Genomic DNA, 18,633 nt, shown 5'->3' on the forward strand with positions numbered 1-18,633 from the left:
TGACTTGACACAGGACACCAAACAGACGGGTTTTAAATACAGGAGGACCGGGAGCTAAGGTGATTGGGAAACAAGAGGCAGGTGGGAGTAATTAACGAGACACAGAGCTGAACTAAAAGGGGAGACAGGACAGGGTGTGACAGTACCCCCCCCCCCCCAAAGGGCGGATCCCAGACGCCCACAGGACCAAGGAGCAGGGTGGGAGGAGGGGGACCTGGAGGGAGGGCCCAGAAGAACCGAGGGACCGCCGGAGGGGCTGCAGGGATCAGCAGAGTCCGGGGGCCTGCGCCTGCATCAGATGAGAAGGTGACAGGTCTTTGGAGGCCGGCGGCTGCGGCAGATGAGGAGACGAGGACGGACCCTTGGGGGGCTGCGTCTGTGGCATAGGAGGAGACGAGGACGGACCCTTGGGGGGCTGCGTCTGTGGCATAGGAGGAGGCGAGGACGGACCCTTGGGGGCCTGCGTCTACGATAGAGGAGCTCTGCAGGTTGGGCCAGTGACAAAGTCTCTGCAGGCTGGGCCGGAGCGACCTTCAGAACCACCATCGGAACCGGAGACGGTGGAGACGTTGGACTGGAAGGAGCGTCGACCTCTGGAGTGCAGAGAGCATCCTCAGACGAGGCGTCGACTTCAGAGGAGCCGACTTGGGAGGCGGCGACATCAGACGGGCCGACTTGGGGGGAGGCGGCGACATCAGACGGGCCGACTTGGGGGGAGGCGGCGACATCAGACGGGCCGACTTGGGGGGAGGCGTCGTCATCAGACACGTCGGCTTGGCAGACGACTTCAGACACGTCGGCTTGGCAGACGACTTCAGACACGTCGGCTTGGCAGACGACTTCAGACACGTCGGCTTGGCAGACGACTTCAGACACGCCGACTTGGGAGACGACTTCAGACACGTCGACTTGGGAGACGACTTCAGACACGTCGACTTGGCAGACGACTTCAGACACGTCGACTTGGGAGACGACTTCAGACACGTCGACTTGGCAGACGACTTCAGACACGTCGACTTGGCAGACGACTTCAGACACGTCGACTTGGCAGACGACTTCAGACACGTCGACTTGGCAGACGACTTCAGACACGTCGACTTGGCAGACGACTTCAGACACGCCGACTTGGGAGACGACTTCAGACACGCCGACTTTGGAGACGACTTCAGACACGTCGACTTCTGGCCCAGGGACGTCGACTTCCATCGGCTTCTGGTCCTCCGGCTTCTAGGCCGTGGTCTCCGAACCCCCGACTTCTGGGCTGGTACCGTCTGCTTCTGGGCCCGCACCGTCTGCTTCTGGGTGGGTACCGTCTGCTTCTGGGCCCGCACCGTATGCTTCTGGACCCCCGCTGGAACAGGCCTTAAGTGAACGAGTAGTGCTAGTGCTGAAGACAGGGAGCGCAGAGCGTCCAGTCAGAGCTGATTAGAACGGGCGCTCTGTTGAAGCCGGACCAGGTCAGCCCGTTGACTGGCCAGTTCAGTCGGCTGGATTGTGGGTGTTGCTCCACCTCCAACAGATGACAGAGGAGCAGATCGGACCGGAGGCGGGACAGCTGGTCCGACTGGAGACGGGTCCAAGCGGCTGCGTCCAGCCGGAGCCGCAAACAGCTCGTCCAGCTGGAGCTCAGCGAGCAGGTGGTCCAGCTGGAGCTCAGCGAGCAGGTGGTCCAGATGGAACTCAGCGAGCAGGTGGTCCAGCTGGAGCTCAGCGAGCAGGTGGTCCAGCTGGAACACAGCAAGCAGATCGTCCAGCTGGTGCTCGCGGAGTTCAGCGAGCAGATCATCCAGCTGGAGGTCATTGAGTTTGATGGTCTGACGAACCTGGGCTATCTCAGCTTGTAGACTGGCGAGCTCCGCCCACTGGGCTGCGAGCGCAGCTCCTCCACCTGCAGGCACCGATTCGGCCGGAGATGGAACCACTGGGCTGACCGGGGACGTGTCCAGACAACTACACCGAGCAGGGGCAGCAGCAAGGTTGCAGCTCCATCCAGGGACACAGGGCTGCGGTGGATTCCGGCGTCTTTCCCCACGCCGTGGACCAACTCCGGGGGAGCAGATAGCCAGCCTCGTGCCCTTGAAGCCGGAGCGATCCAGGAGCGTCTCCCCATCCAAACTCCCGTCCGGTTCCGGAAGAGCGGCGAGGAACGCCGAGGCAGAAGGTCGGGGACGCCGTCTGCGGCGAGACGGAACTGGAGCTGGAGAAGGAGAAGCCAGCTGGTGGGTCGGGGTAAGCCACCGGAGCAGGTACTCCCCGCTGGATCCTTTAATGGGTCGAGTCATTCTGTCAGGATGCGCTGGTGAGTGGAGCGGAGGTGAGGATCCAAATGCAGGAGAGAAAGCAGGCAGGCAGACAAACTGGACAACTGAAAGGGTTTTAATGAGTCTAACTGTGGAGTCTGAACTAAACGGGGAGACAGGACAAGGTGTGACACTCACAACCTGTAGAAAAAGAAAAACCTTGTGGCTATTTTTAGATACGCTCTGGGTTATTTTTAGGCTACAGCCAGTTCCTAGGTATTTTAATGGGAGGGATCTGAGCCAAATGAAAATAACTGAAATGATTTAAGGTGTCAGCTTAATCTATTTCTAGTGTGAAAACAGAGACTGTAGACCTTTTGTTGTGTTTTGTTTTTGTTTTTAGTGCAGTTAAAAGTCCTCATAAGTACCTTTTGTCAGATCTAGAGGCCAAACTGATTTCTCCATCATTCTCTTTTGATAAGGAACAAATGTAAAATGTCCTTGCACTGAGGAACAGAAGTGTTTGAACACCCTGCAATTTTGCAAGTTCTCCTAGAAATCATGGAGTGGTCTGAAATTCACATTGCATTCCCACTATGAGAGACATCATTAAAAAACATTCAGGAAATCACATTGTAAGATTTTTAAAGATTCTCTTTGTTTTGCACTGCTGTACATAAGGATTTGAACGCCATCAGAAAGATTTCTGGCTCTCAAAAGTTCACCTCTACTGCACTTATTAATCTAAATTAGTCTCACCTGTCTGAGCTTGTTAAAGACACCTGTCCACCCCATCTCCAGTGCACTTAACACAATCCAGCCTGATGTACTTTGCCAGAAACTCCAGAAGACACAGGTGGGGGCCTCAACTATCGCCTGGATTAAAGACTACCTGACAAACAGACCACAGTTTGTGAGGCTGAAGAACTGCACATCAAACCAGGCGATCAGTAACATTGGAGCACCACAGGGGACTGTACTCTCACCATTCCTTTTCACCCTGTACATCTCAGACTTCCAGTACAAATCAGAGACCTGTCATCTACAGAAGTACTCAGATGACTCTGCAGTCGTCGGGTGTATCAGAGATGGACAGGAAGCTGAGTACAGAGAGCTGGTGGAGCGCTTTGTGGCATGGTGCGGAAACAATCATCTGACCTTGAACGAGAACAAAACAAAGGAGATGATTTTAGACTTCAGAAGAAACAGGGTGGAGTCAAACACTGTTTCCATCATGGGAGAAGAAGTGGAGGTGGTTGAGGAATACAAATACCTTGGAGTTCACCTGGACAACAGACTGGACTGGAGAAAGAACAGCGAAGCCGTTTACAAGAAGGGGCACAGCAGACTGCACTTCTTGAGGACGCTTAGGTCCTTCAGTGTCTGTAGCAAGATGCTGCAGATCTACAAGTCTGTTGTTGAGAGTGTAATCTCTTCAGCCATCGTCTGTTGGGCTAGTAGCATCAGAAGCAGGGACCTGAAAAGGCTCAACAGCCTAATAAAAAAGGCTGGTTCTGTTCTGGGGACGACTGTGGAACCACTGGAGGAGATAATGCAAAGAAGGATTCTCCAGAGAATCAAGAAAATGATGGACAACCCTGAGCATTCTCTTCACAAGACTGTCCGACAACAGAAGAGTGTCTTCAGTCAGAGGCTTCTTCAGTTTCGCTGCAACACTGACCGCTACTGGAGATCCTTCCTGCCAACAGTCATTGTAATATACAATAACTCTTTGATGACTTGATTATTATTATTCTGAGCTACTACAGCAATCAATTTCCCTCTGGGATTAATAAAGTATTTTTGAATTGAATTTGAATTGAATTGAATCAGCCCAGAACTACACGGGAGGAGCTGGTCAATGACACAAAGGGAACTGGGACCACAGTTTTATAGGTCCCTGTTGGTAGAACACTACACCGTCATGGTTTAAAAACATGTCTTGTACAGAAGGTTCCCCCGCTCACATGTGCAGCCCTGGCTGAAGTTTGTTGGTTGCAACCATCTGGATGATCCAGAGGAGGCATGGGGGAAAGTCATGTGCTCAGATGAGACCAGAATAGAATGTATTGGTCTCAACTCCGCTCGCCGTGTTTGGAGGAAAAGGATGAGTTGCATCTCAAGAACACCGTCCCTACTGTGGAGCATGGGGGTGGAGACATCATGCTTTGGGGGGACAGGAAGACTGCACTGTATTAACGGAGCCATGTGTTTTGAGCAACAACCACCTTTCTTCAGTCAAAGCACTAGAGATGGTAAATGCAAACAACAGCTTCTGTACCAAATAGTAACACTGATTTTCTCAGATGGCCAAATCTTTATGTGCAGCAGTGCAAAAAATAAATTCTTAAAAAAATACTTCCATGTGATTTTGTATTTTTTAATGCAATTTCTTACAGTGGGGATGCATGTATGATGTAAATTTCAGACCCCTCCATGATTTCTGAGTGGGAAAACTTGTTCAAATGCTGATGTTCCTCGGTGTATATTAAAGTCCAACTATTCACTTTTGTTAATGAAATCATAACAATTAATAATAAAAATTAGCTTCATTATTTGCTATACCATAACTGTTCATCAACTCCTATATTTTTCAAACAGTTTCGGACATTTCATCATAACAGATGAAGCCAATTTCCTTCTAACCATCACTCACAAACAGACACTTAGATGTTGGTGTTAAGAACCAAGAGCTCACACCTAGAGGAGCTGACTCTCATCACAACCACCTCATCCCAAGATGTGAACCTCCGTCCTCAGTATGCATCAAAGGCTCAAAAACAAGCACAGAACTACAACCTTGAGGTTCCTAAACAAGTGTTTGCTCTATAACTACATCTGTTTAGATTCTGTCTATAAGCTCAACAACCAGGATCAGAGAGAAGAACCCTTGGTGGAGTGCAACCAGCTCAGGGATCTAGCTCAGCTTTATGTCTAGAGTGTAAATGCTTTTCTTGCTTTGGTTGTGTGGAGACTAAAAAGCTTCTAAAAGCCATACAGAATCCCATTTCAACATATGGGACAGGAGGAACCAAGTGATCCACAGATTCAGGAGGAAATCCTGCCCAGCATATTTTTTTTTTCAGTTTTCACTCAGCTGCTCTTTTGTTATTGAGCTTGACAGATGACAGGAACTCCGTCCCGCCTCTGTGACCAGGTAGTGCTCCCTGGTTGGAGCGCACCTTCACACGACAACCGTCTCCATTCACCAGAGAGTAACAGGTTAGACCACAGCTTCATTCTTTAAGCTACGGCAGCAGAGCATTTGCTCCCACTCGCTGACTAGCTCTGGTTGCACCACAGCACAAAGGCCGAATTTCTCCCTCACCTCTGGACCAGTAGATGAGGACAACGTTCAAACTGAAGCTGTTCACATGGATATTGAAAACATGGTGCAAAACAGTGCCCTTCTAAAAGCCAGAGAAGGTAAGGGTGCTGCACATCAGTCTGACATGTAAATGGTTGTTGTTAAAGGAGTAAATTCACACTTGCTTTTATCTTTAACATTCATAGGCTTCTGCTGGACTTTTGTCAGACACTAAATGCTTCTATTCTAGACGATCTCTGGATCATGATTTCCTATAAGAACATTGATACAGCTGATCTTTCTTTGGTGCACTTTTTTTTAATGTTTTTGTAATTTGATGCATCCATTAAAAACTTTGAATTAAAAACCTGAGCAGTGATTACAAATGTTCTGAATGGGCTCAGCTCTGTGGTGATGTGAGGACACTGCATTAGTGCTGAGCTGGTAAACAAATTGTATAGCTGCTCTGAGACGTCACTGAAGTTGAAAGTAAGATGTAGAGAAATGTGGTTTCACCAGCTCAGCTTAACAGATCCCACAGCTATTAATAGTTCATTCACTGTAATGCACTCATTGTGTGAAACTGGACAGGCGTGTGTGTGTGTGTGTGTGTGTGTGTGTGTGTGTGTGTGTGTGCGTGTGTGCGCGTGTGTGTGTATGTACTTGCTGCATGTTTCCTGACAGCCAGTGTTTCCTTTTCTCTGCTGCCTTCAGGCGGACGGCGTAAAGGCAGGAGTTGGAAATGGAGGGATATGCTTTGCTTTCCAAACATCAGTCAGTGCAAAGACTTGGCCTCGAGCATGGGTGTGTGTGTAAGAGTGTGTGTCCTGACTCAAACCACGTTCTGTTGGTGGTGTTTTTTCACGTTGCATTTTATTTTCTTCCCATCAGAGCGGAACTACTACAGTCTGTGTGTGATACAGCCGATTGGCCAGGAGCTTTTTTGGTTGTTCTGTCAGAGTCGGCCCGAACTGAAAAACCACGTCCAGCTCCTGCATGACTTGGTAAAACTCTCACTTCTCTAAAATAACATTAAATGGTCTGAATTTAACACTCGGGCATAAAATGTTAACCCTTTAAACACTGTTTTTAGCCTTTTGGGAAATGGTTAAAGATGTGTTTCAGACACTTAATTAAAGCCTTTTCCAGTTGCTCACACTCAGTTAAATTTTCTTTCAATTACTTCATGAACTATTTAACAAAAGTGCTGTATTTGGCTGGAAGCAGAGTTGTATTCGAGGATTTGGGACTAATTGCAGCATCATACAGAAACGGCTGATGCATCTATCTTTGCAGACTTCTCCTCCTCTTTGGTTTCTTATAGAACTCCTTTGAGGCGTTGTTTGATTCGGACAGGAAGGATTATGGGACTCGTATCATCCACAGATTCCTCGACAGGACGGTCTGACAGTCATCTCTTACTGCAGATACAAACTTTGTCATAACACTGTTTTGGGTTTCCACAGTTTTAACAACTTCATCAGTGTTTCTGCAGTCTGTGCAGTGTGTGCTCGCCGTGGCAAACCATGAGCAAAGCTGCAGAGAGAGTCTAGAGCGTGGTCCCTGTGAAGATGTCTTCCACAGCTGTAAAGAGTAAGTTCTCAGGCCTGTCTGTTTTTTTTGGCAGCGTGCTTTAATTCCATAAACCATCAACAAACGCCTGTGTTCCTTTAGAGCCCTACACAATTACCTCAGTGGGGAGCCCTTCAGCCAGTACCAGGACAGCATGTACTTTGATCGCTTTCTCCAGTGGAAGATGCTGGAAAAGTCAGTGCTTGTGTTTTAATGTGTGTTAACACTTGAAAAATAATGGCCATACACACATTTCAACACATGTATGCTTTGTCAGGCAGCATTGTTTGCTCAGCATATACATCTCAAAAATGAGTTGAAAATAATTTAAGCATATTTTCTGTTGTTTTAAAGGCAGCCCATCACCAAACGCACTTTCAGACACTACAGGCTGCTGGGTAAAGGAGGGTTTGGGGAGGTAAGATCTTTCTTTCACTGGTGTCATTAATGACTTTTAAATTAATTTTCATCTTCTAACAGCAGCGTTGATGGACCTAGAAAGTGCTCATACCCTTGACTTCCCGCTAGAGAGTGCTCCTACTGGTGACTCCACCTAGAGAGTGCTCATCTGATCTGATGAGACGATGGAACATTTCATCTCATCTGGTCTACAGCCACAAGCAGTGCTCTACCAACACTGTTTATAGAGGGAACAGCGTGCTGCTGACCTCGACTCAGGACGTTGTGGATCCGTAGGCAGAGTACTTTGAAGACCTTCTCAATCCCACCGACACATCTTCCAGTTGGGAAGTGGAGTCTGGGGACTTTGGGTTGGACTCTTCTATCTCTGAAGCTGAGGTCACTGAGGTGGTCAAAAAACTCTTCTGTGGCAAGGCCCCAGCCGTGGATGAGATCTGCTCGGAGTTTCTTAAGGCTCTGGATGTTGTAGGTCTGTGTTGGCTGATGTGGCTCTGCAATGTCGTGTGGACATCAGGGGCAGTTCCACTGGATTGGCAGACCGTCCGATTGCAGATGACGTGATCCTGTTGATTTCATCAGACAGTGATCTCCAACTGTCACTGGAGCAGTTTGCAGCTGAGTGTGAAGTAGCTGGAATGAGAATCAGCTCCTCTAAATCTGAGACCATGGTCTGGAGTCTGAAAAGGGTAGAATGGCTTCTTCAGGTCAGGGACGAGGTTCTGCCCCAAGTGGAGGAGTTTAAGTATCTCAAAGTCTTGGTCACAAGTAAGGGGAAGATGGTGCTGTATCTGCAGTGATGCGGCCGTTGTACCAGTCTGTTAGGATGAAGAGAGAGCTGAGTCAGAAGGCAAGTTCTCGATTCACTGTTTGAGCATCATAGTTTCCTACCCTCACCTATGGTCGCAAGATTTGGGTAGTGACCGAAAGAATGAGATTGCAGCTACAAGCGGTCAAAAATGTGTTTTCTCCACTGGCTGGCTGGATGGATGGATGGATGGATGGATTGGTAAATTAAAAAATACTCCTTACAAGTGGGGCAAAGAACTTTCTCCTCTGCATTGATTATTACTTCTATCTGTTATCATGAGATGAGCAAGACATAACGTGGGCAGGTACGAACTGATCTTTGGGTAAAAATAATTTAAACGCAATTAAACACAACTTGTCACTACTTGTTCCTCGGTGCAACAACATTAGAAAAAATAAGGAAAGTTTCATCTTAACATCTTGTTTATTCTTATCTCACCTGTCACCGTACAATGATAGTGCAGAGATTATTTTCATGATACTTTGCAGGTGTGGGCTTGCCAGGTACGAGCCACGGGAATGATGTATGCCTGCAAGAAGCTTGAAAAGACACACGTGAAGGCACGGCGAGGAGAGTCCATGGCTCTGAATGAGAAGGAAATACTCGAAGAGATGAACAGTCGCTTTGTGGTGAGATGACAACATCTAAGCTCGAAAACTTTTGTAAAATTTTGACGTTTACCTTCACACATCATTCTGCATTCAAAACAGTTCTCAGAAATCAGAGTGAGAAATGTGGGGCTCCTTATCTCAGAAGTAACACAGAATGGTAAAAATGGCTATTTGATATAGAGCCATCTATCCTAGAGGCAAGGCGGGTTAAGTGTCTTAAGGACACAACAACAGTGTGTGTGTGTGTGTGTGGGGGGGGGGCAGTATCAAAGCCTGATGGGATTGTTTGTGATTAATGTATTGATTTTTTATATGATATATATACATTTGGATGTATTAAGTGTTATGTGTTATTATTTACTTAGATTTTTTTAAATAACATGAGGCAAAAAAGTGGTGCTATGAACGCCCACGTTTTCTGGGAAATTGCGAGCTATGTTACCTGCAGAATCAGTAAAACACACGTTTCAACATGCAAAATAATAATAATATTAATCGTTTTTTTAAAAGGAGGGGGTGTTTATTGTCAAATAATAAGATTCTGAGAAAAGAGTGGTCCTAGAAATAAATCTAAATAATCATCTATTACTTTGTGATTCCAAGAGAGCATACATTTAGTTTTCTAAATCTATGTGTATCACACAAAGATTAAAGGACATCTTCTTAGTTTTCGGCTCACTATATGAGTTCCTTTAAAAATTCATACAACAAATTAAATCTGTCATCTACAAAGACAATAAATTCAAACAAATCTGTCAAACAAAAGTAAAATCTATTTTGGACCAATCATCAATCCTTGTGGAACTCCACGATTAAAACTGACTGGACAGACTCAATTACATATAGACCATGAAACTGTTTTAACCCAGAGCAGAGGCGTTGTTCAATAATAGTAAAAAAAAAATCCTCTGGTCTTTATTTAACTTTCTTATCATTTTTTCTTTCTAGCTCACCATTAGGTTAATGCAGCAATAACAACTTTATTGTTGACTAAATAACATTTAGTGTTGACTCCAAGACTCAATAAAACCTTCTGTAAGCTGTCAGTGATGGAACAGTGTGGAGCTGAGAAACATGAGACATGACTAATGATGACCAACAAAAAAACAAAATAGCAATCATCAAGAAAAAAATCCATTCAACTTTGTGGATATTTACATCGAGATTGACGCATTTACAAAGTGGGCATCCTACTAATCAATTTTTTTTTTAATTTAAAAACAATAAACTTTGGTCTTTACATTTAATACTGCATAGTGTATTTCATGTATTGCTGAGCAAGTAAAAGTAAAATGTGTTGCAATTAAATTATTTTCACTTTTTTTATTTAAAAAATCTTTTTTTCAGCTTGTAAAGCCTGTCATGTTGGTGAATTTGGCCCATTCCTCAAAATGTTGGACAGTTCCTAAAACAACTGAGATCTGCTGAAGACATCCATTAGAGACCTCAAAGCTGTTTTACTAAATCCTGTCTTCATCTCATTTTACCTTTTAAAAACATTTTTTAATAAGCTCAAATAAGCTCAGATCCCCGCTCCCCACGGGGATGGGTCAAATGCGGAAATGCATTTCACCAGTGTGATGATGACTAATGCGACTTTAACTATCACTTTACAACTCAAACCAGTCAGTCTTCCATTGTGGATTCATTGACTTTTTTCTCAGGTTTATTGTTCATGTTGCAGCACATGCATGAAAACCACCAACCAGGTCTGTTGTTTTTGTTTGAATAATGATGTCCTACTTTCTCTTCCCAGGTGAATCTTGCATACGCTTATCAGACCAAGAATTCGTTGTGTTTGGTTTTAACCATGATGAATGGAGGGGACCTAAAGTTTCACATACAACAAATGGAAAAGAAGGGTTTAGCTGAAGACAGAGTGCGTTTCTATGCTGCAGAGGTCTGCTGTGGTCTACTTCATCTCCACCAGAAGTCTATCCTCTACAGGTGAACGCCTTTCCCAACTGCATTCAGTCCAAAATCTGCTGCTTTTGGCATTCATATTTGATATGCTATGTTTGACCTCGCAGAGACATGAAACCTGAAAATATTCTTCTAGATGACAATGGTAGGTAAAAAAAAACACCTGTCCTAAAAATAACTTGCTGACAGATCAAATTCCAGCCAACGTTGAGGTGAAATTTTCACATATTTCACGTTGCTATTTTTAGCTTTAGTGGTTAGACAGACTGATGCGATTGCATAGGGCTTTGGGCGTCCTGCCAAGCAGTTGCTCATGCAGCCAACCAGATTATTTCCTCATCTGCGCCGTCTTTCTCAGGAGAAGGAAACGGTTGGGATGAGATTTTAAAACAAGGAACTCATGTGAGTAAGTGAAAAGTGTATGTGTGTGTGTCACACAAGTGAGGTGTCAACCAACGTGAAATATTTCTGAGCCTGTTTCTCCCTTCCTGTTGAGAATCCTTAGCATGCTTTTATTTACATATAGCTGGTTGGAGGGCTGTGAAAATGCACTCTAAAACAAGTCCTGCAGCTACAGGAGGGAGGGGAAGAGGAAAGACACAGAGCATTACAACATCTAAAGAAGTCACACGTAAAACCTGTTTGGTGGATTTGTTCTTGTTCCATCAAGGACACATCCGCATCTCTGACCTGGGCTTGGCCGTGAAGTTGTCTGATGGACGCCGGGCGAAAGGCCGGGTTGGCACGTTGTACTATATGGGTATGTAAATCATCTCAGGTGTTCAGTATGAAAGTGTGACAAAAGAAGTTCTTCCATTGTATTTTGTGAGACTTTAGGGGTGTTTATCCTTATTTGCTGCCTAAGATTTCAGATGGCAGTTATGTAGAGTGGTCTGAAGATGGATCACAGGAACCGTAATTGGTGCAAAGTTACTCTTTTCTGTTGAAAAAGAGAAGGTGATACTTGAAATAAATTTTCTTCATGTTCACCTTCTGCAAAGAAACGTGCTTTGCGCAAAAAACAGCTTTACAGGCTGTCAGTGAGACGGAGCCTAATCAACTATTTAACAGATTATCAACAAGTTTCAGATGAGTGGTGTTGAGTTGTCCAGCAGCATCAGCCAGGACTTTCTTTTTAAGTGGATCCTGCTGGTGCACCAGAGCAGAGCCCTCTCAGAAAGAACAACAGGCAGGTATGAGAGCATCTACATCATGGTGAGGAAAACACTAATGGAGGACGGCCTGATGTCAAGAAGGGCAGCAAAGAAGCTTTTCTCCAAGAAAATCATTGGAGACAAGCCATGATTCTGCTAAAGATTTGGGGATTGGACTGCTGTGAGCTGTAGTAAAGTCCTTTCCTCTGATTGATGACTTTTTTATTGTTTGGGTCATCTGAAAACAGGACAGCCCAGAGTAGACACGATGAACACCCCCGCCAGTCCTGTGTCCTGCCAATATCTAAGCAACCTGACACCATTCATGTGTAGAGTTGTTTCTCAACCACAAGAATGGACTCACAGTTCATCCTCCGAATACAGCCAATAATAAAGAATGGTCCCTAAACATCCTCCCTGAGGGACTCCTCCAAACCATCCAAGAACACTTTGGTGATGAATAATGTCTTCTATCACATGTTGGATCACTGTACTGCATGGGTGAAGTCAGAATTAAGTAGTTTAAGGAACAAAATGTTGACATTTTGGGTCCATATCCAGGAAAACAAACTTTGATGAGCTCCAAGCACGGTATATGGGCAGACATCAGTTTGTATCTGTATCAAAAGCTGAGTCAGAGAAAGTTTGTTAACCAACAATGCCATTTTGTTACTCAGCACCAACTTCATTTGAGTGTCAATCTAAATCTGAGAAGAGAAGAGAAGAGAAGAGAAGAGAAGAGAAGAGAAGAGAAGAGAAGAGAAGAGAAGAGAAGAGAAGAGAAGAGAAGAGAAGAGAAGAGAAGAGAAGAGAAGAGAAGAGAAGAGAAGAGAAGAGAAGAAAAGAGAATTTATTTTCCCACAGCTGGGACATTCAGGAATTAAGGATTGATGAAAGGGTTGTACTTATACTTTAGTAACCAGAGACAAATCTGGCAAAAACATCTTAAAACACTGAAACAGAAAATCGTATCAAAACCAGAACTTGAGTTGTTCTCTAAACCCTTGGTTCATGGATCTATAGAATGTAAAGTCAAAAGTTTAAAAGGTAAAAAAATGTTCTTCTTTTTTTTGTGTTCACAGCTCCAGAGGTGATCAGTGACCAGAAATATGGCATGAGTGCAGACTGGTGGGGTCTGGGCTGTCTGATTTATGAAATGACTACAGGTCGATCTCCGTTCAGAGCCCCAAAAGAGCATCCTAATAACTCAGAGATGGAGAGGAGGATAACTTCAACAGATGAGGAGTACAGTATGAAGTTCAGCCATGAAGCAAAAAATCTCTGCACCAAGGTGAGTCTTTAACTGCCCAAAACCGAGTCGCTGTCTTCTTCTCAGTGCCGATCTGCTTTATTTAAAAAGTGCCTGGAAGTGTTTGGAGTCAAACAGCTGTCTTCTCATTGGTGGGTCACAAACATGTGTTCTTTATTGTAGTTGTTGACCAAAGACCCCAAACAAAGACTGGGCTGCCTGGTATCAGGAGAGAAAGAAGTGAAGTCCCATCCCTTCTTTCAGCAGATCAACTTCCGGATGCTGGAAGCAGGAGTGATCGAGGCTCCCTTTAAACCTGATGCAAGTACCTTAAAACTACGATCATCTGTGTTGCTGCAGAAGGCTTAAACCAGCTTTTTGTTTTGTGCACCAGTTGAAATTTCTAACTGTTTGCAGCAGAAAGAAAGGCTCAGTGATGCACCAGGCCACTGTTGGATTTCAAAACAATAAACTACTTTTTTGATAGTTTGTTAAAAGCAAACCCCAGGACTCAGGATATGTGTGGAGAACACCAACCTCTTGTGGGAAGGGCATCGGGCATCAGCTGGGGGAACTAAGAAAACAAACGCATGCAGTTGTGAGGAAACTAAACACCACAAAACACAAAAGAATAAGCATTAAAACAGAGCAAAGCCACATGATAATACACGCCAGCAGCCAGTACCCTGCATAACACCTGATTCCTCAGAGCTTAAGTAATCCAGCACAAGGTCCCGTCCTCTAGCATCGTTAAATTGCTGAGCCCTGGAGCCGAGTACTTCCTTCCACGCTCCTCCATGGCGCAGAACTTCTGGCCAACTTGCTTAGTCAGGAAGACCAGACGACACCAACCAGGACAAGACGAGACCAGGTGAAAACAGCTGCCAAACAAGCAGCAGGCTAAAACAGCACCTGCGCCCAATGCACCGTGACTCGATGTGTCTGAAAAAACACAACACAGCTGATCTGTAAAATCACACACCCACACACCCACATGCAAATGCACACACACACACACACACACACACCAGGCATCTTCCCGGAGGTTTTCTGTGCAGCTTACCAAGGAGAGCAGACCAGCAGGTAACAGGTGGAAACTGCGCAGCTCCAACACTCCTGACTGCACAGAGCTAAAATGAAACACCCAGGGAACAACTGCACCCACCAGCTCGCAGGCAAAACACAGCACTTACGATCCCAATGGGTAGATCTCCTCACACTGCAGCTGGCACAGATACCGCAGTCCGTCTTAAACATATGAACTCTGCAGACCGTGATGGTAGAGGCAAGAGTCTGCTAAAAGACTTCAAATCCAAATATGTTAGACACTTTGAGTGTGACTTTTAATTCCACTTTCATTCACTGTCTTCAGCTTCGCTTATGTCGTCACAAATAAGAAACATTCCTCCTTTGAATTCTAACAGGAAGCAAATGTTGCCAGTCAAAAATAATGACCTGCTTTTGCATTGTCCTTTTCTGAGGCAGAAGACTCCAAAGCACTTTACACTACAGTCAGTAACACACACATTAACACACAGTTGGTGATGAGCTACAGCGTAGCCACAGCTGCCTTGGGGCACACTGACCGAAGCGAGGCTGCTGTCCGCAATCAGCTCCACCGGCCCACCACCAGCAGCAGGCATGAAGGGTGAAGGGTCTTGCCTAACAACACAACTGATACAAATGATGCTTGGGTTCAAACCAGCCACCCACAGATTACAGGGCAAACTCTAAACCCTGAGCCACCATGTGACCATCATTTTGCTAAGTTAAGTTAGCAAGCTAAAAGGTGTCAGGGTTTGGGTTGCAATTGTTTTTCAGCACATTTCTTTTACTTGAAAGAGTAAAGGAACTCAACAAAACGATCCCCTTGTGTCTGTGTCCCAAACGTCAGTTTTAGATTCCAGGTATCACCAAAGCCTTAGCCTTGATCTGCAATTTAATCTGCATTGCACCAGAGCTTTCACGCTCTTTCTGTAGGTGATGGATCCACAGGTGGATGCAAAAGCTCATTTAAGCTGTCCACGTGTTCGCGTGAAGGCCATGTGTGCCATTACTTATTCAATTTAAGACAATATTTGAACAAACACTTTAGCCACCAAGTTTGGGTGCAAAATGATTGGTGAGTTATCTGATTAACAATTAGGGAAGTTCGGTGCATCTTCATCACCGTTTGTGCTGACTTAGTTCTAGGTGATGTCTCCTTCTGGAGGTTTTCCACAAAGAATAAACACCAGATGAGACCCAGAACTCACTCATTTTATGTCCTATCTGGTGTTCGAGAAATCCCGAGGAGGAGCTAGATCTTGTCACTGGAAAGAGGGACATCTTGGTTAACCACTGGATCTGTAAATTCCATGAACTTTTATGTATGAATCACTCCAAAGTGTTCATCGGGGTTGAATGAGGACAGAGGATCATATTACAAATTACAGAAAGCTTTTGACAAATCTATACGGCCAAACAAACTGCTTTGCCTTAATTGTACCATTAATATCTCTTGGTTTCCTACATTTGTTAGAAAATCCTGAACTAGTACTTCTGAGGAAAACTTCTTTGCACAAGTTCTTTACAGCTTTAGTGGTAAAAACACATGTTTTACTTCCAGTTTGTTTCTGAAAATATAAAATATTATTATAGCATTTGTTGTTCCTGTAGCCCAGACTGGTGTATTGCCAAGATGTGCAGGACATTGATGAGTTTTTGCCGGTAAAGGGAGTAGTTCTGGACCAGACGGACAATGAATTCTACGCCACGTTCAGCACAGGAAGCAATCCCATACCATGGCAGAATGAGGTGATTTCCTTACCGGATCTCACTGATTATATATGAAGTAGGATCTAAGGATCTCACTGTGTCCCTGTGTCTTTGCTCAGCTCATAGAAACTAGATGTTTCGAGGAGCTTAATGTTTTTGGCCCCAACGGAACCCGAACTCAGGATCTGGAACAGATCCGAACTCCTGACACTCCCAGACGCAATCTCCTGCATCGATTTTTCCGCAAGCAGGTAAAAGCACAGTCTTAAAAATATTGTACGTGTTGTTTGCAACAGTGAACATGAACTTCCATCATTTCCTTTTGCAGCCACCATTAGATATGTCTGAGGGAAACAGACATAGTCTGTAATCAACAAGGGCAAGAGGAAGCCAGGACCAATTAGTCCTGCTCTCCGAGAACAACTCCAGAACTCAAACCATCCCATGTAGCAGCACTGCAGCTTTCTCTTTCAAAGCACTTCATGGTTTATGCATATTGGTGCTTTAGGTGTTCTTTCTCCTACAGCATGCAACAGTCACATTTCAGCTACAAGTGCTGGTCATGAAATTAGAATATCATCACAACGTTGATTTATTTCAGTAAGTCCATTATTTATTATATTCATTCATTTCACACAGACTGATACATTTCAATGTTTATTTCCTTATTTTTGATTATTATAACTGACAAGGAATGAAAATCTCAAATTCGTTATCTCAGAATATTAGAATGACAATTAAGACCAGTGCTAGAAAAGGAATTTTAGAAATGTTGGCCAACTGAAAGTATGAACATGTGCAGCACTCAGTATTTAGTCGGGGCTCTGTTGGTCTGGATTACTGCAGCAATGCAGCGTGGCATGGAGTCGATCAGTCTGTGTCACTGCTCAGGTGTTATGAGAGCCCATGTTGGTCTGATAGTGGCCTCCAGCTCTTCTGAATTGTTGGGTCTGGAGTACTGCATCTTCCTCTTCACAATACCTCATAGATTTTCTATGGGGTTAAGGTCAGGCCAGTTTGCTGACCAATCAAGAACAGGGATACTGTGGTCCTTAAACCAGGTACTGGCAGCTGTGGCACTCTGCAGGTGCCAAGTCCTGCTGGAAAATGAAATCTGCATCTCCATAAAGTTCGTCAGTAGCAGGACGCATGAAGTGCTCTAAAACTTCCTGGCAGACAGCTGTGGTGACCTTTGACCTCAGATAACCCAATATACACCAGCAGATGACATGGCACCCCAAACCATCCCTGACTTTGTCTTTAGCTCAGGTGAGACACTTCTGATGCTGTCTCTTTCGAGAGTGGCTTGACACAAGGAATACGACAGTTGAAATTGTGTCTTGGTCCTTGAAGCACTGACTCTAGCTGCAGTCCACTCTTTGTGAATCTCCCCCACATTTTTGAATGGGTGTGGTTTCACAATCCTCTCCAGGATGTGGTTATTTTTTGAACCCAGCAAATTGCATCAATTTGCTGGGTTCCTTATATAGGAAACTTTTTTCTGATTGGCTTAATGAACTGGGGCCTCATTTATCAAGCTTGCTTACGCACAAAATGGGGGCGAAAAACTGCATAAGCAACTTTCCACACAAACTTTGGGATTTATGAAAGAAAATGTAGCGGAAAAATGTGGGCAACTTTAAGTTGACTAAGGACCTGGCTTACACACATGTTGGACATGGAGAGCACCTGCAGTGCTGCTGCTGAGAAGGATAAAATTATGAAATCCTGCAGCATTATCACTTGTACTGCTTCGTTTTCACACAGAACAAGACCCCCCACACGCACACACACGCGCGTGCGCACACACACGCATGCGCACACACACACACAGCCTGAAGTGCAGAATATGGAATGCAGAATATCAGCAGGGGACAGATTGAGACAGAATGTCATGCGTCTGTGACAGTGTGTGTCCTGTCACTGTGACCCGATTAATCATCCGCCCTGCCTACTTGGACAAGGGAGATCTCTGTTTAGCGTGACTTTCACCCGGGAGTCTGGGGATGAAATCCTTATCGGATCATTTTTTTGTATCCACCACAGAGCTCTCTGAAGAACTCAGCATTGATGGCTTCAGCAACGCTGTGCCACTCTGGATTTTCTCTTATTTGTTTTGAAAAAGCACTTCCTTTCATTTCTCCACCTCACCCACAAGTACCTCAATTTCTGCTTGTGAAATTGCGCTTCCTTGATCTGTGGTTGTGATCGAAATGCTGCAACAAGCCAGCTTATGTATATGCATGAGATCCACGAGGCACTTTGCATTGACTATTTATGGCAGAAAGGGGGTGTGGTGAGGGCGGGATGTGACTAAAAAGCAGTTGAGAAACTTTCTAGATAGTTTCTTATTTATGAAGCGGAGATTGCGTCCAGCTGTGCGTACTCCATGTTTGATAGATCACAAACCTACTTGGCGTAAGTATTTTTATTTATTTATTTATTTTTTTGCTGAACTTAAGTACGGTTTTAGTAAGGATTCTACGCAATGTTTAATAAATGAGACCCCTGACCTGTATTGGAATGTTTACTATGTGAAGTGCCTTGAGACAACTGTTGTCGTGATTTTGCGCTACATAAATATACTTGAAT

At 44.8% G+C, this 18,633-nt stretch overlaps 1 protein-coding gene across 1 annotated transcript; it reads left to right on the plus strand.

Annotated features, from left to right (window-relative positions):
• The first annotated feature begins 5,487 nt into the window (after positions 1–5,487).
• Positions 5,488–16,560, plus strand: grk5 (G protein-coupled receptor kinase 5). The gene is made up of 16 exons (XM_054744078.2): positions 5,488–5,666; positions 6,262–6,351; positions 6,439–6,551; positions 6,872–6,949; positions 7,043–7,140; positions 7,222–7,314; positions 7,474–7,537; positions 8,836–8,976; positions 10,715–10,905; positions 10,989–11,026; positions 11,552–11,641; positions 13,118–13,326; positions 13,468–13,605; positions 15,943–16,080; positions 16,161–16,292; positions 16,370–16,560. The coding sequence occupies exons 1-16, from the start codon at positions 5,615–5,617 to the stop codon at positions 16,409–16,411; spliced, it is 1,707 nt and encodes a 568-aa protein (XP_054600053.2). The 5' UTR covers positions 5,488–5,614; the 3' UTR covers positions 16,412–16,560.
• The last annotated feature ends 2,073 nt before the right edge of the window (positions 16,561–18,633 follow it).

Source organism: Nothobranchius furzeri, chromosome 6, assembly GCF_043380555.1.
Source record: "Nothobranchius furzeri strain GRZ-AD chromosome 6, NfurGRZ-RIMD1, whole genome shotgun sequence".
Classification (NCBI taxonomy): Eukaryota; Metazoa; Chordata; class Actinopteri; order Cyprinodontiformes; family Nothobranchiidae; genus Nothobranchius; species Nothobranchius furzeri.

What these genes read in the sequence shown, in the direction of transcription:
- grk5 (XM_054744078.2), top strand. Translation starts at nt 5,615, where the DNA reads ATGGATATTGAAAACATGGTGCAAAACAGTGCCCTTCTAAAAGCCAGA. An exon ending in CAGTGGAAGATGCTGGAAAA is followed by an intron (nt 7,315 to 7,473) that starts GTCAGTGCTTGT and finishes GTTGTTTTAAAG; the next exon opens with GCAGCCCATCACCAAACGCA. An exon ending in TATTCTTCTAGATGACAATG is followed by an intron (nt 11,027 to 11,551) that starts GTAGGTAAAAAA and finishes TGTTCCATCAAG; the next exon opens with GACACATCCGCATCTCTGAC.